At 38.9% G+C, this 23,523-nt stretch overlaps 1 protein-coding gene across 1 annotated transcript; it reads left to right on the top strand.

The window, feature by feature from the left end:
• Nucleotides 1-131: 131 nt before the first annotated feature.
• Nucleotides 132-23,006, top strand: LOC147176675 (solute carrier organic anion transporter family member 3A1-like). The gene is made up of 10 exons (XM_086072208.1): nucleotides 132-912; nucleotides 3,766-4,225; nucleotides 13,891-13,989; nucleotides 14,298-14,564; nucleotides 15,267-15,431; nucleotides 15,510-15,708; nucleotides 15,878-16,013; nucleotides 17,353-17,525; nucleotides 17,747-17,811; nucleotides 18,913-23,006. Exons 1-10 carry the CDS (start codon nucleotides 733-735, stop codon nucleotides 19,290-19,292), a joined length of 2,124 nt encoding a protein of 707 aa, XP_085928334.1. The 5' UTR covers nucleotides 132-732; the 3' UTR covers nucleotides 19,293-23,006.
• Nucleotides 23,007-23,523: the final 517 nt, after the last annotated feature.

Genomic DNA, 23,523 nt, shown 5'->3' with positions numbered 1-23,523 from the left:
TGTCACTTCCAAACTATTTTGTGCAGATACATCAAGCATTTAAGTAATGTTGAAAGGTAACAAAATGGGTAAGAAGCATTGCAAAAAGGAGTGATACTTTTGCAATGATAGATAGATAGATAGATAGATAGATAGATAGATAGATAGATAGATAGATAGGAAGGAACTACTGCTCATACATGCAGTGTGCTGAGGTCGTGCAAGGTGTACCTAATGAAGTGTCCAGCCGTTATTCTTGCACGTACAGGACTCAGAGCCTACCTGGAAATATTGACAGAAAGGTAGACTATAGCGCTGTCACAGTCTTATCGGGTATACCGACAATGACGACGACAATGATGATGACGACGACGAGGAGGAGGAGGAGGCAGAGGCGCTGAGCACGTGTCGACGGGTGGGCGGAGCATCGTCATCCTTTGGCCGCCTGGAGGACGCAGAGGATGCAGCTCGGACCCGGCCTGACCAGTCGCTGGCGGTCCCTGCGGATGGCGATGTTGTAACATTGCGGATGCGGGGAAACGACCATTAGACGGCGTCGCTGCCATCGAAGCAGTGACGCGCGTGATGCCGAGTGGTCCACATCGGCGCCTCTAGCCCGCGGAGAGCTCCTCGCTCTTCGCTCCTCGCTCCTCGCTCCTCTCTCGCCGCCTCGCTGTGCTGCGTGTGCGGTCCACGGGGCGCCGGATGATCGCCGCCCGGACACGCTGACGATCCCTCGGGCTGCATGCAGAGATGCAGGTGAAAAATCAGATGTGCAGCGAGCGCATCGGCGGCATCGGCGGCGGTGGCGACGACGACCCAGAGCAGGACGACGTCAGCCAGAAGAAGACCTCGTGTTTTTCCAACATCAAGATCTTCCTGGTGTCGGAATGCGCGCTCATGCTGGCGCAGGGTACCGTCGGCGCCTATCTGGTGAGTGACTTGCTTCTTCATCCTCCTCCTCGTCATTGCTTGTGTTGTGTGCGCGTCCTTCAAACGCGCAGACAAGGCCGCGCAATCGTGTCATTAGAATGAGCACCAAACGGGCAGATGAGGCCTTTGCAGCAGCCGCATCGCAGCATCGCCACGTTTTTGTTGTGGTTTCCAAACGACGTCTTGCACGAGGTTCACAACCTGACGGCTTAGTCCGGGGGATGTCGCCGATAGCAGCCACTGTGGGCCTATCTACAAGGGGGTGCTTGAAATGTGGACGCAAAAAAATCAATTTCAATTCATTTCTAATATGATCAAATGGCATCTTCAAGTCAAAACATCAAATAGTGTTTATTTTGGCTTTGAACCAAACCTTGACATCAGATTCCCAAAACATGCATGTCGGTTTCATTGGAGACTCTCGTTGGTTCTGAATCAAGTGTGAATGATTGTTTGTGTATATGTGCCCTGGGATTGGCTGGCAACCAGTCCAAGGTGTACCACACCAATCACCTAAAGTTGGCTGGGATATGCTCCAGATTTCCCATGACCAAGGAGGATAAGCAAATATACACGGAATAATTGTGTTTGTTGGAGTGCCGTCCTTGAAAATGTCGACAACGACAAGGGCCAGAATTACATCTTAATCATCATAACTCGTGCTCCAATGACATCCAAAAGACTGTTTTATTGGAGCCGATGTTGTTTTGTTGAAGCCCTTGGAGTCATAAAAAAAATAGACTAGGCCTACATGCACGCACTTCCAAGTTTGGAGTACGGTGCCATCACTTCCGGTCGAGGCTGGTGGAACTATCACCTCGCCTTTGGAAAGTAGTAAATATTTGTTTTACTACTTTGAAAAATACTAGGAGTGAACTATTGAATATGCCTACACAACCCCAGGTTATCACACATTTAGCAACAGAATGTGGTATTTAGTAAGACGTTGACAATAGAAATTGTTATGTCATATTGATCTTATCTGAAATGCTTCATGCATAGAGATCCCAACGTTGACATCGCAGGTCCCAAAATGGGCGTTAGCGCAGCCATTTTGGCAGCATAGAAAACACGTCTGCCACTTTGAGTAAACGACAAACGCCACACTTTAACAATGATTGACAGCTGTTGTGGACCAGCTGCCACAACGAGAAGAGGCACACAAAAAAAGGATCGAGCAATCTCCAGGCTACCAAAAGAGGAACCAATGCGTAACCAATTTTGCACTTTGTACATGCTGGCTGAATCAGCAGATGCTAACTGTTACCACATGCAAAATGTGGGGGGAAATAATCTGTTTTGTGCATTTTTGCTGCTACGGTTTAATAGATATTACACAGCTGAATTAAAATCTGACCAACACCATAAAGAAGACTTTTTACGGCATAAAGGACGGCGACCAAATTAGCAATGGCTAAGTTGCTAACGTGAATAAATAACACTGCAAGACTTGCAAAACTGCTCATTTCGATGGCATCTTGACCACACATAAAACGGAAATTAATCCGAATTGTACAAACTTGTAAAGCCTTTGTATGATCAGATTTGAAAGCACTCACCGGCAACAGAGGCGGTCATTCCACGTAGCAGTGTCGCCGAATTGGAAAGAAAAGCACTCCTGACACTTCATCGGCAATCCAATATGTCCACCTTGTGCATGTATATCATGTTCTTTTCATCAAAGTGACCGTCAACGCTTTTGGGCGGAAAGTTGACGAATAAATGCTAGTTTTTCTCCTCCTCGCCGTTGTAGTCCATTAACGCTGCACCGCTACTTTCCTGCCACAGGGGGCGTTTACTCCCAATTGTTCAGTTTAGTGAGATCACTGCAGTGCATTACTCAGCCATGTAAATTCCAAAACAGAAATGATTCATGGGTGCCTTTTTTGTGTGAGTGAGTATACCTTATCCTTCGCCAGGGTTTTTGTTGTTGTTCGCCCGCCTAATTAGCATGCATTCAGCATTATTTCCCCCAAAAATGTTTGTTACAATATTCCAACGATGATGGATAAGCATCAGTCCCCTCCCTTCAAAAACTAAATCTAAAATAAATGAAACGTATGTTTGCTTGTGTGCTGGCCTTGGCTCAGGGAGCACACTTCGGGAATTGGAAACACTGTGTTGGTTTTAGATGTCAATTCAAAATGCATTATCATATTGCAGCCATACTCATCCTTGAACATTGCCAAAATCAAAAGTGCACTTCTTCATTTCTTATCTTTTATTAAATGCTGTCTGTCTTGTTGTCTGTCTCTTTTTCAAGGGCAGATGATTTTGTTTGTTGGTGTTGCTTTGTTCCTTCAACTTTTTTAACATTCTGAATGTCTGAAGGTCGTCACAGGCAAAACACCGTTGCAAGTTGGTTTTAATCAGACTAAAAGATTACTATTTAAACAATATGATAGAAGTTGGGTAAGCAAGCACAAATTCCGTTTTTTGAAATGTGAGCGAGTCCACACGACTGGGGGGGGAAATTGTACCAGCGAAACATGTCTGTCGTAGTACCAAGATTGACCTGTGAGAGGCAGCATGGTGCCACAGGGCATCCAGACTTGAGAAAAATATAACGCAGAAAGAGAAGTATTCAAATTGGCGAACACGTTTATACCAGCCTGATTATCGGATGTCTCTAAAAGATAATCCGGATCAATTGTGGCGTTCAGATGGTGTTTTAAGAGTTTTTACTCCCTGATTTGCGCATAAAATAATGATAAATGTTAAACATGTTTGACATTTCCGATGGCAAATCTTTGTGTGTAGTCAAGTCATTCAGCACAACAACAGCGGACATTTGGACTTCCTGCTTAGTGCTTACCCATCAACTGGTCTTCTGTCAATGTGTCCCCCTGCCAGGTGAGCGTCCTGACCACGCTGGAGAGGCGCTTCAACCTGCAGAGCGCCGACGTGGGCGTCATCGCCAGCAGCTTTGAAATCGGGAACCTGGCCCTCATCCTTTTTGTCAGCTACTTCGGCGCCAAAGCGCACCGGCCGCGGCTTATCGGCTGCGGCGGCATCGTCATGGCGCTGGGGGCGCTTCTGTCCGCCCTGCCCGAGTTCCTCACCCACCAGTACGAGTACGACGCCAGCGATTCGTGGCACGCGGAGGACGGCCGCGACGTGTGCTCCAACAGCTCGCGCTCGGACAACAACGACTCGGCATATAAGTGCGGCGACCGGGCCAACACCAATATGATGTACCTGCTGCTGATCGGCGCTCAGGTGCTGCTGGGCATCGGTGCCACCCCTGTCCAGCCTCTGGGGGTGTCCTACATTGACGACCACGTCCACAGGAAGGACTCCTCTCTGTATATAGGTAAGCTGTGATGGGAGAAAGTCATATACTGTATGTGCAAGTCTTAAAGGTGCATTGTGCTGTTTAAAAAGGTCATATTAAAGCTTTTTCTACATCATGCATGCTCCCACTAATGGCCAAATGAGTACGAAGAGCCCTGACTGTTTAACTCTGACTGCACCAATCAGCTTTTGTCTTCCCTTTATAGTAGAGTGTGCGGACATGCCAGTTTCTTTGGAGAGGGGAGGGGCGGCGTTTTTTTTTCTTACCTTATTTGAAGTCATGTCCTCGTTTGTCAACAGTGGCTGTCGCTTTAAGATTGTGCACGTACTCGCACGCGCACCATGAACGAGCCTGACACAGATGCTGCAGTTACGCTTTGGGCCAGAGGTGGCAGTCGCGAGTATAAAAAAAAAAGTGCACAAAGATCCTTTAACCTTCAAGTGTCAAGTAAATCCCAAGTTGCAGTGGCAAATATATATATATATATTTTTTTTTAATTGATATAAATAAATATTTATATTTATATTAATGTGTAATATAATATAGTAATATTCAATATACATCATATCTAATAAAATTACAGTAATGAAAAATCCCAAAGTATTATAACCCTGGTCACAAGTCAAGTTATGCAACCTTGCTCACACACAAGTTATGCAACTTTGCAAATTAGCCACATTGTAGTCACTACCTGTACTTCCATTAGTTTGCTGTACTAAGAGATTCACCATCACATTCTGTCATTTTGTAATGGTCCCAAACCCGTTTTCATATTGTTTATTACTTTGTCAATCAAACGCATCATGCACATGAAGCAGAGCTCTTGTTTGACCAGCTATCCGTTAGCTAAACCTTTTTTTTTTTTTAAACCCAATAAATTCTTCAATAAATGCTGATGAACATTGAATTAATATTTTCTATGAAAAACGGAGAGGAAATGCTGTGGGGTAGGAGAGGAAGGGGGACAAACAAAAAGCAAAAACAAAATCTGCAAAATATTGAAAAAAATCTGCAACATGCGAATCCGTAGGTGCGGAACCGCGAGTATGCGGGGATCAACTGTATTCGATTCAAAGTCAAACACTATAAAACCTCATATGAAATGGATATTCTCGTCATTTTAGTTTTATGCTAAGATAATCATCTGCCAGGTATTTCATACACTTAATTCCGCAAAGAACATACACACGCACGCACGACATCCTGTCTGCCAAAGTTGCTAGGGCAACAATGCAGAGGCAGACAGCAAGTGAGAATGCTCTTGTTCCTCTTCATCTTGGGAGGGACTGAATCCACAATGAGACCAAATAGAAAGGAAATGAAATAAAAGCCATGTACAATGTTGTAAATCTCCTTCTTCATAACCGTTTCCCAACCTTTATCGAGCTGAGGTGCCCAATTTACATCGGAAAAATCCCAACACGCATCACCAAATAAATGTCTCACTCACAAATGTACTTACACAATGTGAAATTTCCACCTGTTTATTTGACCTTGGCCATGATCCCATTTTGTTGTATTAATTGCAACAGGTTTTCTTTTAACTGTACATACTTGTCCTGTGATATTTTTCACATTGGTTTATTTATTATCAATTGGTCGCTTAATATATTTTATCTAATTAAGTAATTAGTTAATTCACTTATTGTAATATGAATATTATAATATTAATATTTTAATCTAATTAAGTAATTAGTCAATTCACTTATTGCAATATTAATATTATAATATTCTCTTTTTTTTTATCTAAGTAAGTAATTAGTTCATTCACTATTTGTAATACTATAATATTCATATTTTATCTAGTAATTAGTCAATTCACTTATTTTGATATTAATATTATAATATTAATATGTTTTATCTAATTAAGTAATTAGTTAATTCACTTATTTTATTTTTAATATTATAATATTTTTTTAAATCGAATTAATTAATTAGTTAATTCACTTATTTTGATATTAATATTATAATATTAATATTTTTTATCTAATTAGGTAATGAGTTAATTCACTTATTGAAAATATTGAAATAAAATATATAATCACATGAAAATATATCGAAAACGAGCCTCGTAATTGCACCGATCGCCTCTATTTGACTCAATTAAATTTTTCACAATGACTTTTCTGCTGCTCGGCGTTGTTTTGTGTATCTGTGAGCGCCAAGACAGGCTGGCGTGTAAGCTAACCCTCTGAATAATGCAGTGTGACACAGAAGCAGTTAGGAGTTGTTTAGCAAACACGGCAGCCCAACATTAAATATTAAGCGCAAACACTTGGTGCAGGCAAGCGAAGGCTGCCTGCGGGGCGCCCGGCCGATCGATAGCGGCCTCCGAGCGGGATTTGGTCCGCTGGGAGCACTCTGGGAAGTACTGAGTACTTAGCAATCGACCGAAGGGAGGTCGCCCACAATGCACCTGTGTCGACGACGTGTCTGTGTATCCTTATTGAGGTCAAACAACCGCATCCATAAATCTTTTCAATATGTTTCTTCTCCAGTCATGTTCTCATTGGCTGTGATGTGCCGAGGTGAAATACAAAAGTTGGCACGAATTTCTTTCCTCCCATAATATACTTGTCTCCTTCCTTCCTTCCAACCTTCTTTTCATTTAACCTTGATTCCTTCCTTCAGTCTTTTGTCTTTATATGCTTGCTTCCTTCCTTAGTTAGGTTTTCCTTACTTCTCCTATCCTCTCTGTCTTTCCTTGCTGGCTTCCTTTCTTCATCTTTTCTCCATTGCTCCCTTCTTTCTGATTGCATCCTTCATTCTGTTCTTTCATCGTGCCTTACTTCCTCCTTTTCTTCAGTTCATCGTGCCTTCCTTACTTCCATGCCTTCCTTTGTCCCTTAGTCCATCCTTTATTCTATCAGCCTTCTTCCTTCTTTTTTCCTTCCTTCCTTTCTTCCTTCCTTCCTTCCTTTAATTTGTCATTCTTTCTTCCTTCCAACCTTCAGTCTTTTGTCTTTATATGCTTCCTTCCTTAGTTACGTTTTCCTTCCTTCCATTTGTTTCCTTTCTTCCTTCTCCTATCCTCTCATCTTTCCTTGCTAGCTTCCTTTCTTCATCTTTTCTCCATTGCTCCCTTCCTTCTTTCTGATTCCATTCTTCATTCTGTTCTTTCATCTCCTTCCTTCCTCCTTTTCTTCAGTTCATCGTGCCTTCCTTACTTCCATCCTTCCTTCGTCATGCCTTCCTTTGTCCCTTAGTCCATCCTTTATTCTATCAGTCTTTTTCCTTCAAACATCCTTCCTCCTTCCTTCCTTCCAGCCTTCAATTTGTCCATCCTTCCTTCTCTCCCACTCCTTCCTCCTTCCGGTTCGTGCGTACCTACTCTCGGCCCCTCTGTACCGTATGTTGTTCTCATCCTGTTTGTCATAAAAACTACACAAATGAGCCATTTGATTTTGGTATAAATCTGCATATATGTTCATTTGACTTTCTTTCTTCTGCCATTTAAGTCCCAATGAAAGCAGCCTGTTAAGCGTAAAACAAAAAATAAGTTCCATTAATGTATCGGTGGGGCCTCCCACCCAGCGATTGCAAATGGAAGAGCCCTGTTAATGTACTTTAAACATCCTCCTTCTTGTCTGAACTCACTCCATTGATTGCATAACAATTTCCTTTGAACAAACAACTGTGCTATTCTAATTGGTTTTTATAAATGTTTTTTTTCCTCGTAAGATGAAATTTTTTTTTTCACTATTTCTATTAGTTTAACATTTTCCCCCACTTTTGTTAACAAGAGTATGAAAACCTAGATTTTTTTTTATTGTATTAGAACAAATATAAAATTTGTGATTAATCGTGAGTTAACTAGTGAAGTCATGCGATTAATTGCAATTAAAAATGGTAATCGCTTGGGAAAAAATAATTACAATTAGTTTTTTTTTGTTTTTTTTTAAAGAAAAGATTATTAAAAATTATAGGTATAAGGGGATTAAAAATTTTAATCATAATTAATCGCATTACTTCACTAACTCACGATTAATCACAAATGTTATATCTGTTCTAAATGTACAAAAAAGAAATCTAGGTTTTCATACTCTCAACAAAAGTGGAAAAAAACGTTAAACCAATAGAAATAGTTCAAATGAATTTATGACGTCTATAGCCGTCAATGGCAGTAAATGAGTTAAATTTGAGAGTCAATCCAAGAGGGCGTCGTGTTGAAAGCCCGGACACAAGCTGCTGTCATGAGGAAGCCACATAAGTAGTGTAATTGGATTATTGATTGTTGTCATTGGCTGTGAGCGATAGCTCACGCGCAGACAAGTGACCCTCCTGTCTGATGCATTGCTTGTCCGGCCTGCTGCCGTTAAACAAGCCTGCTGTCTCATCCTTCAGCCTCTGCTAAAGCACACCTTAAATACAGTACTACTTGAACTCACAAGTGCCCCCCAACTTACAAGTTTTGGGAGTTGAGTCATATTCATGCAGGACATTTTTCAAAAGGCTCATTTAAAGTGGCTTCTATCAAAATGGGGGTCTCAGCCTCCAGGTTGAGAACCAGCGCAATGGAGGATGCTAAGCCGCAATCGTCTTGTTTACAGTGGCAGAGGCAAGCCACAGCGTTTCTCTCCCTCTCCTCTTTCCCGGCCGTAATGCGTGTAATGAAGCGCTGCGAGGCCACTGCAGCAAAAATGTTTGCACTCCGCTGGAGTGATTGCGCCGAGGAAGCGGCGGTCGCTGACTCAGCACTCGGCCCGGCCCGGCTTTTCATTGGTGCACCTTTGCCAACGTGCAGTGTGAAGTGATTACTGCGACCTCATCCCTTTGTGGCGTTTCTTACACAACATAATGCCATCGACGAGTCCGATGCACCGTTTCTTCAAATAGTGGCCATCTTTTTACCCAATTAGTCACATTTTTTCCCCTTCTTTTTCACTTTCAACTTGAAGCATTTCCCAGGTGTTTTATGTCATGTCCTTCCCTCGACCACTTCAATAAGCAATCGAGTAAGTGCTGCTTATCGGAAGCTTACGCTGGTAGATAAAGCTAATCTTTCCATGCTACAAAACTCAGTGCAGCTTAGTTTTGACTTTATTCAGCCTGCCGCACCTCACTTGCGCAAAAAAGCCACCACTGGCTAATGTAAGCAGTTTTCCACAAGCTATGTTTAAGACCAGATTTGCTGTCAAGGAATACTGTTGATGTGAGAGGAGAAGCTTCATTTAGTCAGGCCATTGCGTTTTAATTATCTCGTCACATACGGTAGACGCTGTTATCCAAACACGGACACTAACGCGTTGAGAATGAAAAGAGCTGCAAGTAAAGGTTATGATGAATTTAAGTGTTCTTTTCTTTTTTTCTACACTATAGGCCACTTTAAAACAACAACAACAGTCAGTTATATCCACAAGACAACAGAAGCCAGAAGTCAACTCCATTGCTAACCAAAACAGCAGCACCAACTGAAGCACAAAAATAGTCTCGACGATGAATTTGTAGAAAGTGTGGAGTCTTATCGCACGTTGGAAACAAGATAGTGATAAACCGATATGTTTTTTGTCAAGACCGATACCGCTTATTAGTAGTCAAGGAGGCCAATATTCATTTGCAGTAAAAGAGAAAATATTAGCATTGAAATAAAATAAAAATAAAAAATTTCAGCATGTAAAGAATTGACAGCTTTGTTTAAAAAAAAATATTTAAAAAATTGCAGTGAGCTTCCAGGGTCATCAGCATGTGTTAAGCTAAATTAAAAACTAAGCAAGTAAATAGTTCCCTAAAATGTTCTACTGTTTTCCAAAATTCCAACATCATTTCTTATTTTTAATTTTGTGTTTTTTAATTTTTTGTAATAAAAATTGTAGGGTGTTTGCAGTGTCAGCATAATTTTTTATAAAGTAGAAATTTAAATAAGTCCATAAATGAAAAGTTCCCTGCACTGTATCTCACTGAGTGACAAATACATGCGAATGTAGCTAATTTAGGGTTTTCGTCAGGGTTCGTAAAAGGTTTCAAAAGATCTTCGCAGACAGAGAAAAATTGTCTGAATATGTTCTAAATATCTTTGCGACAAGTAAAAACTGTCTGAGAAGATCATACAAATCCTGATGAAAACCCTAAAAGCTACGTTCGCAAGCATTTACCGCTCAGTGAGATACCAGCTTTATCGGTCTTCAGATTCGTAAAAAGGCCGATATTTTCTGAAAATGACGTATATCGGCACCGATAATCGGTCTATACCTAACACAAGATCATCTTACGTGTTTAACGGTGGTTAGATTCATCCTTTTTATTTTGTTTTGATCTCCACTTTTACGTGACTAAAATTGTAATATAGTGGTAATACAGTTATTATCTGAGTAAATAAATACCCCGGCCACCATTTGTTTTGGGATATTATTGGTCCAACCATACCGTATTGATGGTATCACGATAAGCATTTGTGCGATGGTGGGCACAGCTGGAAAAAAAATCACTATTTTATTTTTGACTTTTTCTATTCAACCATTTATGTATTATCAAAGCGAGTGAATATCTTCCTCCATGCTGTGATTTGTCCTTTACAAATCTCTCTCATCGCCAAGCTCCCTGTTGGCTCTTCTTTGTTTGCTGACCTTCCCCCTCTCTTATTTATTCAAGTGGGCAATCTGTCAAGCTGCCACCTGCAAATGCCTGACCATCACTGCAACAGCAACAAAAGATAAAAGTCGTGCATTTAGGGAGAACAAATAATCCCACCATTTAGCTAAGCTACATACCGGGAAAACCACAGCGTTTTAATGAAGTCATAATAAAATAAGAATGATCAATTGCACAGATTACACAAATAATTTTTGATTCATTACAAATAGAAATGCGTAACTAATCGCGGTGACATCATCCTGTTGCCAAGCAGGATTTTTCAATAGCTGCTACATTAGCCAGTGAAAAATAAAGCCATAGTAAATTCAAGTGTGGAATCTAAACCGATTCCTTTTACACATTTACAGCACTTTCTGACCCAGCAGAGTTGGTAAATATCGATACCCATAGTCTAATTTAAAATGCCAGTAAAATAAGTATCCATTAGCTGTTAGAAGTCAAAGCTGTTGGTAATCAAAACAGCAGCACTGATCAGAAAACAGTTTATAGCTCCTTGTTGCCAGGCGGATTTCATGGGGCTTGAACTGATTTGCCCGGTAGGTCAGTTGAACACGAGAAAACTTAGATGTGCCATGTACTAAACACGCACACACACAGATAAATTTTGATTTATCTTGTAGGTGATTGTATTTGTTATTTCGCGTAATAGCACTGCTGATTTGTAGTGCTGCTTCCTCCTAATGTGTTTTCCAATGTCCTCATAAAGGGCCGCCCGCGTTCATTCTTCCGGTGTCATATTCCACTGATTGCCTCTCACATCTGCGGATGTTGCTGCAACGTCAATAAGAGATTTACGTTGGCCTGGGAGTGCTCATTACAGCTTTTATAGTGCTGTGCCACTGAATTAAAATGGCCGTTTAATACGTTGAATGGGAGCTTTAATTGTGTACATTTGGCATTGGAGGTTTATGAGAAGGAAAAATGTAGACCGAGCGTTGAATTACATGATTGTGTCACGCTGAGATCTGTCCAAATATTACAAACAGCAACCTAAACCTATTCATGGCAATTGGCAAGAAATTTTATTTATCACAAAAACGGCCAGCAGTTTGGCAGCAGAGTAAAAGAGCTCAACCAGGGCCATGTTGAAAAAAGCTCATTTATCTACAGTTCTAAACTGATTTGTGAATAATGATGAATTTGAGCTGTATTCTAATGCAAATTGCTGCCAAGCGGAAACAGATAGAGATTAGACTCTAATCTTTCTTTTGGTAGGTTCCATGTTTTTATAGCAATAGAACACCATATTCTGTGGGCCTTGCAAAATCAGTCAAAATCCAGTAAAACAGTCGGGAGCGAAAGGGGTTGCTTCAATGAAAATGACATTTTGACACTTCTAACATGTTTTACTTCATTCATTCATTACCATAAATAATTGAATGTTATTAAGTCCATTTAAAATAATATTTTAAATTGATAATTATTTTAATAAGGTATTTTACATACACATTTTTCAAATGTTCAAAATGTTTTACTTATTTTATTACATAATTATGAATAAAATAGAATTACATTAATTATAAATATTGGCAAATAAAATGATGAGAATAAATGGTTTTATTTTTAAAAAGATATATTTCAGATACACGTTTACACATTTTAAGCAATTTTGTATTTATTTTATTAAATAATGTGTTAATAATAAAATATGATAAATATTGTATTATAATAAACTATTTCACACATTTTATCTTACTTATCACTGTTGATGGCGCTAACTTTTTATTTTTCACAAACTATTGGTCGGTCCCCACATGGATCAGTTATATTTAAAAAAAGAATATTGACCAATGGGGTAGAGGCCATGGACTTCCCACTTCCGGGTTTTACATTGGCCGCGTTCCAACACTCGCGCACCGCCCCCCCATCCCCCTCCCCCCGCGCTTCCTCCTTATTGACGCGATGTCTTTGATGACGCAACCGTAATAGCACTACAAGGACGACATTGTTGTTTTTTTTCTTCTTCTTCTTCTGAGGAGTGCTAGTTTTGGAGATGTGATGATTTTGCCCAACGGCAGCAATATACAATACATAATAGCTTTTTCTTTTGTTTTCAAACGTCATCTACAAATGACCAGGTCCATCTGTCTGCTTTAAGAATCAAATGTGGCACCAAAGTTTGCCCACACCTTAGGTGGTTCAGATGTGCCTGCTAATTGTCTGCTTAGTTTGTCTGAACGATCACTTTAGTGGGTCCACTGCGGTCGGACAACTTGAAACGTGACACAACTTCCTGTTTGATTATTTATGATGGTGCAGGCTTATCAATAAATAATTGAGCTGCCCATTACACACAGTTCAAATACACCTATCTCAACAAGAGACACGATATCGTATTGAAAGTCACAAAAAGTCAAATAGCTAATACAGAATATATTGAAAGAGTTTTACATTCATGCTTTACAAAAAAAAAATATATATTATTATAATTATTATTATTATTATTATTATTATTATTATTACCCTTGTGAGGACAAGCGGTTAAGAAAATGGATGGATTATTATTATTATTACATTAGATGTGTATGGGCATTATATATAATGTAAATACGCTACATTAGGCCTAAACAGATCATTATGACAAGTATGCTACATTCGAGGGAATTAATATGTGCTAGAAAGGTGTATCGAATAGTTGGTGTAAATATGGTAGCTGTAAGTACAGTATATGTTAAATGTGATGTAAATGTGTTACATTAACAGTTTAAATATATTAAACTTGATGTAAACAATTGTACATTAGTGTATATATATTACTTATGATGTCAATGTGGTGCATTAGAGGTACATACACGTGGATTGTTGGATTATATTGATTGTAATATGCAAATATGTAAAAAAATAAAAAATAAAGGTTACACGGGAGGTGTATAGACATTAAATATGATGTCAATATAATATGCGGCTATGATATAATATTTAAAATCATAAAGGTCCAATAGCTAATACTGTTAATCACTGATTAGATTTGAAGGAAGGTGCCATTTTGCATCACGTTGAATCCAAGCACAGCTTTGGTTGAGTGGCGCCATCTGCTGTACATTGAGGTGAAATACACTCTGATCTGCATTCATCCTGTTGTTCTCTTGCAGGTATTTTATTTTCCACCTTAGTGTTTGGGCCCGCTTGTGGCTTCATCTTAGGTTCCGTCTGTACCAAAGTCTACGTTGATGCCGTCTTCATCGACACCAGTGAGTTTGGCTTTATTTTTTTCCTCTTTAAAAAAAAAAAAAAATTATTAATCAGTGCTGAACACAAATGTGGCAGACTGGTAAGCACATCCGGATGGAAATGTACTCTTGTTATTTATAACGCCTTACCCTCAAGTTATTTAAATCGTTCAAAGACAAATGCTGCTCAAAATCCCTTTAAAAAAAAAAATGTGTTTGAATCAGTTTGACCTACAGTACTGTGAAACGACAGGAATAAAAATTAAGTAATTATCGATTTTTTTTCCCCCCAGCACAATAAATTGACACGTTCCTCATGTCCCATCCAGGTAAGCTGGACATCACCCCAGAAGACCCTCGCTGGATCGGGGCCTGGTGGGGGGGCTTCCTCCTGTGCGGTGCCTTACTCTTCCTGTCGGCCCTCTTCATGTTCGGCTTCCCTCAGGCTCTGGACGAGCAAGCGCTGGACAGCGGCGGGGAGAGCGAGCAGGCCATGCTGCCTTCTCCTCTCAGCCTGGACTACCAGGACAAAACCCGGGGGGGCATCCACGGCTTCGACTTGAACAGCGGGCTCTCCGTATGCCAACATCTCAGAGGTACATGAAACATCAGGGAAATATGGTGCATATATTTAGAGTATTAAATATGAGGCTAATATAGTATAATGTTGAAAATATGCTATATTGGAGTTAATTGCACTTACGCTGATTGAGGAGCAGATACAGTGCCAAAAAATCAATTCTCATAAGAATCGCGATTCTCATTTAGTACGATTCAGAATTTATTTTAAATGTCCCAAAATCAATTTTATTTAATTTATTTTATACTGTCTTGCCTTTGTCTGTGTGTGCCTTATTTGGAGCGCTGTTCATGTTGTACCCGGTTTGGCCACTGGGGGGCAGTGTGGTTCCAATACCCTGTTAAGTTGTAGCCACATTAGAGAGTAGAAGGAAAAAGTCACGATCAAGTTATTCCAATAAAGGTTGTGTTTTTTTTCAGCGTGGAGCCGTTCTTTTGAGTGATAAAAGTGCCGCTAGTAGCGTGCTAATTAGCATTAATGAGTCAGACTGGAGTAGATCATTACAATTCCTTGCTCATCTAAAGATTGAAGCAAAAATCCTTGTCAATCAAATCATTTTGAATCAAAAATCATTCTTAATCGAAAATCGATTCTGAATCGAATCGCAGACCCAAAAATCGGAATCGAATCGTGAGACATTCAAAGATTCCCACCCCTTGTATGAATGTAAACACAATGCAATCATCCTCCATTTTGAATCCTTGCCTGTTTGTTGCAGTGATCCCGCGGGTGACCAGGCACCTTCTGTCCAATCCGGTGTTCAGCTGCATCACGCTAGCGGCCTGCATGGAGATTGCCGTGGTCGCCGGTTTCGCCGCTTTCCTGGGCAAATACCTGGAGCAGCAGTTCAACCTCACCACCTCCTCGGCCAATCAGCTGCTAGGTAGGCGGGGCGTTGGCCTCACCCGTCATCATTCACTGGAACGTCATGGTGTAAAAAGCGGCGGTGTGGTGATTCCAGGCATGACCGCCATCCCGTGCGCCTGCCTGGGAATCTTCCTGGGCGGGTTGCTGGTGAAGAAGCTGAATCTTTCGGCCCTGGGCGCCGTGCGTATGGCCATGGGCGTCAACTTGGTGTCCACGGCCTGCTATGTTTCCTTCCTCTTCCTGGGCTGTGACACTGGTCCCGTAGCCGGGGTGACGGTTGCCTACGGGAACGAGTAAGTCAGCCTGCCATAAGACCACGTCAGTCAACATTGCCGTGTTACTGTTATTTTTCTACTATTGCAGCTAACTGCTTATATTTATTTTGGAAAGGAGACATGCTGTGTCATTTTGTTGCGAGAGTGTATGAATGTACTGTATTGATTTCTGTGGCGTGTGTTGCAGGACGCTGCGGCACTGGCAGCGACCCGAGTCTCCTTGCATCAGCAGCTGCAACTGTTACACAGCCTCGGTGAGCCCCGTGTGCGGCTCCAACGCCGTCACCTACCTCTCCGCCTGCTTCGCCGGCTGCACCAAACCGGTGAGTAAAACCCGGTGTGACATGTAACATTTATTTTGTCAAATTATCGGTTGATTTATTCATTGTAATAAATAGTCAAAGAAAAATACTGTATTACCAAAATAAGCCATTTTATAATTATTTATAACATTTTTTTTTATCTTATTAAATATTTGGTCAAAATACATAAAAAACAATAAATCATATTTTAAATTCATGTATTGTAAATAATAAAATAGAGTATTTAGCAAATATTATATAATTATATAATTATAAATAGTCAAATAAAAATACTATATTTCTTAAACAATTTTATAGTTGGTAAAATTTTTATCATTAAATATTTGGTGAATTATTTGTTGTAAATACTAACATCTAAATATACATAAATAATACATAGTATTTTTAATTAATTCATTGTAAATAATAAAATACAATATGTTGTAAAAAATAAAAAATTATGCAGTTACAGTTTATAGATAGTCAAATAAAAATACTATATTATTTCTTGTAAATAAGTAAGCACTATCAACTGTACAGGAAATGTACTTGTGTAATATTATTGTATATTGTGGGAAATTGATTTGTGATTTTAATGACTTTTCTTTTACATCTGCCCAAAGGACTGCCAATGAAAATTAGCTTGACTTCGCTAACTTGGGCACATTTGCATTGTAAAATGTTGATTAATGTGCATTGTCCCTTTTTAAAAATACATTAAAATTCAAATAATATTATCTGAAAAATACACAATAAACAAATAATATTTTAAATTAATGTATTGCAAATAATAAAATACAATATTTTGTAAAATATTTTTATGTATGCTGTTACATTTTATACATCATCTTTTTAATTGGTCGGTGAATAATAATAATTGGTGAATTTACTGTAAATAATAAAATAATTGTAAAATAAACAATATTACACTTTTTGTATGAAATACTTGCAGTGAATTTATTGTAAATAGTAAGATGAAAAATAATAACAATAAATTGGTTTATACTTTTATGCTATACATAAAAAAAAAATTCTATATATATTATTTATTTTTATATGTATATATATTTTTAAATTGTGCATTTATAAATACATTTGACTTTTTTAAGCGCTTTTTTTCTTTTATCATTAAAATGGACACAGTTTTTGTTTTACTATCTTTGTGGGGCCATCATTAACATAATGCCATCTCATTAACATAATGCATTCCCATAATGCAACCCCAACCATCAAAAATTATTTTATATATATATATATTACACCTACACTGTTTCTTACCTCATCTGTGACTGAATGAGATGCACTGTGCACAAAATGGCCGCAGCGAAGCCTTATAACAGACCTACGTGCTGTTTGTCAGAACCTGACAGGTTGCACGTGCATATCGAGCAGCGTCGAGGAGGCGGTGGCTCTGCCAGGCAAGTGTCCGAGTCCAGGCTGCCAGCAGGCCTTCCTCACCTTCCTGTGCGTCATCTGCCTGTGCAGCATGATCGGAGCCATGGCCCAGACGCCCTCCGTCATCATCCTCATCAGGTCAGGAGTGGGGCCGCAAACGTTCATTTTGACCAAAGCTGTACAACTTTTCCCCTCGTGTTTTATTAGCCCCAACGGGCTTTCCTTGCTTTCAGGTCAGGACCCCCCCAAACAAATAATAATTTCCAACTCGTGTGCACTGACTTCCCCCGTGGTGACTTTGCGGACCCCTCATACTACTGACTACTGCTGTACTTTGTTGGTCCTTTTGGCTTCTTTAGGACGGTGAGTCCAGACCTGAAGTCGTACGCCCTGGGGGTTCTCTTCCTGCTCCTGAGGCTCATCGGTAAGATGACACACAGCAACACGTCTCACAACTTTCAAACGCTCAGAACAGAACACCCTCCCTTCATGTGTCGCAGCTCCGCTTCTGGCATCATCGCAATACACTTCGTCCACTGCTATTATTATTATTACTATTACTATTACTATTACTATTACTATTACTATTACCATTGCTATTGCTAGCACTACTATTACATTATAAAGAAAGGTCTTCATAAAACAAATATAGACTCAATTATTAAATTACAGTACAGAAAAAAGCAATTATAATAATAAGTAAGTATAATAATAATCATCATTATTATTATAACAATAATGACAAGAATAATATAATAATAAAGTATTATTATTATTGTTATTGTTATTATAAAAGTATAATAAGTAAGTATAAGGTTGGCTACAGAGAATAAACTAATCAATTATTTATAAGTTTTGTTATTTAAAAATGTATGGATATCGTATCGTTTATATACATTTTTACAGCTGAAATTTTCAACTCAGTTTTATGACAACGGTAAAAAAAATTGTGACCGCGCATGGCATCCAAACATTCCTTTGATACCTTTCTTTGAAATCCTGCATCCTTTAAAACCCAAAGTCAAAGATTTTTACAGCTGATTTTTTTTTCATCTGATTTTTTTTAATTTTCATGTCAATTGTTAAAAAAAAGTGGTGCCCGTGCATGGAAGCTAAACCTTCTGTCCTTTGAAACCCCGAATCCTTTAAAACCCAAAGTCAAACATTTTACAGCTGATTTTTTTTTTTTATGACAACTGTTAGAAAAAAATGATGACCGTGCATGGAGGTCAAACCCTTTGTCCTTTGAAACCCTAAATCCATTAAAATACAAAATCACACAATTTTATAGCTGTTTTCAGCTCAATTTTATGACAACTGTAAAAAATTGGTATCCATGAATTGAATTCTTTAATAGTTTGTTTAAAAACGACTTAGCTAGCTGCTGTCCAATCTAATCTATCTTTCTATCCATCCAACCTCCACCTTTGTCACTAATGTCATTTTGACTACCACTCTTATTCTCTCGTACTACTACCGATGATCATGAATACAATATTTATCTTTTTCCGCCCCCTGCTTCCAGGCTTCATCCCGCCGCCGCTGATCTTCGGCATGGGCATCGACTCGACGTGCCTGTTCTGGAGCTCGGTGTGCGGCGAGAAGGGCGCCTGCATGCTGTACGACAACGTGGCCTACCGCCACCTGTACGTCAGCATCGCCATCGCGCTCAAGTCGTCGGCCTTCCTGCTCTACGCCACCACGTGGCAGTGCCTGAGGCGCAACTACAGGAAGTACATCAAGAGCAGCGAGGGCTACCTGACGCCCACCGAGCTCTTCTCCTCCAACGTGACTCTGGACCGCCTGAGCAAAGAGGCGGCCCACTCGGACGCCGCCAGCCGGACCAAGTTTGTCTTCAACCTGGAGGATCAGGAGCCGTCCGACAACATGGAGTCGGTCTTGTAGTCGCACCCCGGCGGGATTCTCCTCATCAAGAGCCTCATCTTCCTCTTGGCTGCACACAAAGGTTGCACTAAAATCATTTTCATTTTTGACTGAAGGATGGACATACTTGAAATTATTTTTCAAACCTAACAGCATTTATGTCAAGGATAATATTGCCGCTGTCCAATTAAAAGCATGTAGCTCCACATTTTTAGCTGCTAAAACGAAAAAAAAAATATTGTTTTTGTCTTGGAGGAAAAAAATCCTACAATTTATTTGTTTTAGCTCAGTGGGTAAAAATCTTTTTTATTTTGTCTGATAGAAACAACACATTCTGTTTCTCAAACAAAAACAATTTCATGCAATTTGGAGATTCATGTTTTTTTATTGGACACCATCCATAATCACATAAAGATTATAAATAGGTTTAAAAACACAATTAGATATAATTATTGAAATAAGATGCTATTATATATTGCGTATCAATGTGAAAATGTTTTAATTAGACAATTTTATATTATTAATATCAATCATTTAAATCTATCAACTATTGATAATATGATTAGATTAGTCTAATTTATCATTTGTAGCCACTTAACTAGTGTTTAAGTGACAAGTTGTGACACTTGAATATGGAATTTGCACATTTTTTTTGTTTAAGCGTAAATGGATTTTATTAGGGGATAATCGCTTATTCATAAGTGATTGATGAAAATAAACAAGAGGGAGAAGGCAGTTGCAGTGGAACCTCTAAAGTCCAAGTTTGGATACCCCGTCGAAAGTAATCAGTGTAGAATTAGTCGGTCCATGGGTCAAACAGCGAAGCCGATTGCTTCAATCAACATTTTAACGTTTTGCAAGTGTAAAAAGAAGAAAATTACAAACGATGGTAAAAAGTAGTGGCAACTTTGATGACAGTGACGTTGGAGATTTACTGCTTTGTTTGTAGTGTCACTTCCTGTTTAAATTCTTGCCATGTTAAGGCTGCTACGTGCGGCATAAAAAAGCCAAAGAAAAAGCCCCAAAAAACAAAACTAAATGCTTGCTGAACTGAACTCTAAAGTTTTGCGTGCATATAGAGCCAGGGTGGGCGACCCATGATACAATTTTTTAAAACATCAGAGCAATTCAAATGGCTACAAAAGGGAAACATGCAGCGTAATTTTAACTACAAAGGTTAAAATGAGGAGAAAACCGCAAAACAAAGTGCAAAATATCAAAAGCAAAAAAAATTAAAATTTAAAAAGCATTTGCCATAACTTCAAAATGGGAAAAATATAAAACACAATTTGAAGATCTAATAAAAATATGACGTGAAACGGTATAAAAAATAATAATGTATTAATTAAACTCAAAATTAAAAACAACTATGACTGCAAAGGACATGATCAAATGCAATTTAAAAAGCAAATAAATCCGTAGAAAACGCAAAACCGCAAAACATCAAAATAAAAAACCTTAAAGCCATTTGTTATACAAAAAACAGAAGAATCGAAGGCAATTTGAAAAATCATACAATGTAAACATGAAGCTCCTGAATCAACTGTCAATGTAAAAAAGCACCCGAGGAAAACTAAAATAATTAACACATCAATGAAAATAACAAAAAAGGCAAAAATAACCTTGACGGAAATTTAAAACAAAACGAAGGAAAACTCACCGTCAATTCGGACTTTAGAGGTTCTACTGCGTCCCACAACACCTTCAACGTAACGCGTCATTATCCGTGTAGCAATCAGCAGAGCTTTCGTATCACAAACCAACAAAACGCAACAACATGGACTTCATCTTCCTTCAACTCGCTCACTGCCAGACGTCTATAGCCGTCAATGGCAGTGAATGAGTTCATGAAAAAAAGAAAAAAAACGGGACGTACCATATCCGCCGTCCTCCCGCTCCCCTCTGCGCGTGCGCCTGTGTGTGCGTGCGTTCGTGTGCGTGTGTGTGTGTACATACAAAGTGCCAAAGTGACGCATCATCATGGACCAACACCGCAAACCTCCTCCAGCTTGTATGTAGCCTCTCTGCGACCAACGGCGCGCATAACAGCAACTTGTTCGGTGTCTGTGCTCTAGAGGAAAGTAGGATGTCGTCACTGTTGCTAGGTAGAACTTTCATCAAGTGGACGTGCTCGTTCCCATTTGCATCCGCGCCGACGAATGAGAGCGACGAACTTTAGCGTGCCTGGAACGTCCTCGACGGCCGTCTCGTTGTTGCCGTGGCAACACCCACAAGAAGAAGAAGTAGACGCTGTTTTTCTTTTAGCACTTCAAATGTTTTTAGCCTTGTGATGCGAAAAAGTAACCTTTAGAACAGCAATGCCTTTTTTTTTAATCATGCGAATGATGATGAAATTCGCAGGTCGGTAGTTTTTCGACGCACATTTCTCTTCTTATTCACAAAATTCATGACATCTTGGGAACCACACATTCACAAAATTCTGCTTTTCAAAACAATTCCGCATTTTACATGAAAAGAAAATTCCAGTTGAAATGAGACATTTTTCAAGTTGAGCTCATGTTCCCACATTTCTCATTCCAACGTTAAAAATGCAATGTTCCCTCACTACTTTATGGTTTGGTCATTGCAGTTTCACTCTATTCAGTTGTGACCATCACTTTTTATTTTGTGGCTTTTCTTGCTATTTTTCTTCCTTTGAAGTCAGACCAGTCAAAAAAGTTAAATTTAATATAACCCACAAAAAGTGAGGGAACGCTGTATTCACAAATGTTGGAGCCATTTTTCCATATTTCCCAAATTTCCATTTTTCCATATTTCCAAAATTTCCATTTTTCCATATTTCCCAAATTTCCATTTTTCCATACTTCCATATTTCCCAAATTTCCATTTTTTCCCTCCACCAATTGATTTCAACCATTCCAACTTCAAACTGTTCATTCAAGACCTCTTGGGATGTATTTGACCATATGATTCAATATTCCGCATGTTTCATGACAACATTCCCAAATATTTTTGTTTTAAAATCCTCTTATCATTTAATGAAGCCTCGTTTCAGACTTCAGTCACGTCATCCATTTCAATTGGTTGCGCAACATTTCAGTTCTTTCTACAGAAATTGCATCCTCGAGTTATGATGACGAAGTGTTGCTTTATTAACGTGCATTGTGGAGACCTGACTGCAGGCCAACTTTGTTTTTGTTTACGTTGGGAACGGCATCTTCTAAATTAATAGCACGGTTTTATTAGAGGCGCGGTGTTTTTCTGCATACGGCAGCATGTTGCCTTCAGCTAAGAGAAACCATAAACTGCGGTTTTCTTTGAAATGGTTGATTGTGTGCAGGGGACCTTTTAAGTAGAGGGAGAAAAGGGCATTTAAGTAGAAATATATCACTTGTTTTTTGTTTTTGTTTTTTATTTCAACTACATGAATTTGTTTGTTTTTTATTAAAAGCTTTACATCCTGTATATTCTTTGGAAAGGATTACGATGATTGTATGTTCATTGTATATAAATTAAATATACTATTTTTGCTTTGAATATTACGCCACCCGTGCTTGATTGTTGTACATGAGAAAATACTTGGCAGCTTAGCATTACAAAATATCTTGTTTATGTTTCAGAATCAATAACATGCGAATGATTTCGTATTTATCATCTTATCCCCAAGTGGTTTGAGTTTTGACTTCAACTTTTGTGTGTACTGTGCGTATTTAGAACATATTTTTATACGTTAGCACTTAAAATATACTGCAAATTAAAGACTTTATGAAATTATTTTACCTTTTGTAATTTCTCAAATTGTCTCAAAATATTATTTACTAATAGTAATATATATGTATGTACATGGTGTATGGTCATGTTCTTGGAATTTTAATATAAAGATACTTGGGAAAAAAATATATCATTTAGCACTTTTTATGTCAGCTTGGTTTTATATGAGTATTCATAGCTATTTTAGATATTGTTAGATTCAAGTCTTTCAAATTGACTAGTAAAGGGACTATATTATCTAAATTCAGGACATGTTCTATGGCGGAAATGGAATGACATTTTCGTCTAGTAACTAATAACACTGACAGTCATGGCCAAATTCCTCAGTATTTATATGCTTTTTTTTATTCAGTTTGCATTGGAGCAACAATATTCCTGCCCCAAAAAAATGCACATTTATAAAATGAATCTACTGTCCTTGCTTTGTGTAGGCGTAAAAAGCAGAATCGATTACGTAAAATTTTCAAATTAGACCGTCTGAATGACTTCCTGTTTTTTTTCTTCATTCATCTTTCACATT

Source organism: Leptonotus elevatus, chromosome 3 (genome assembly GCF_054856555.1).
Source record: "Leptonotus elevatus isolate MCC_2025b chromosome 3, RoL_Lele_1.0, whole genome shotgun sequence".
NCBI lineage: Eukaryota > Metazoa > Chordata > Actinopteri > Syngnathiformes > Syngnathidae > Leptonotus > Leptonotus elevatus.
This window is presented reverse-complemented; position numbering and strand designations above follow the sequence as displayed.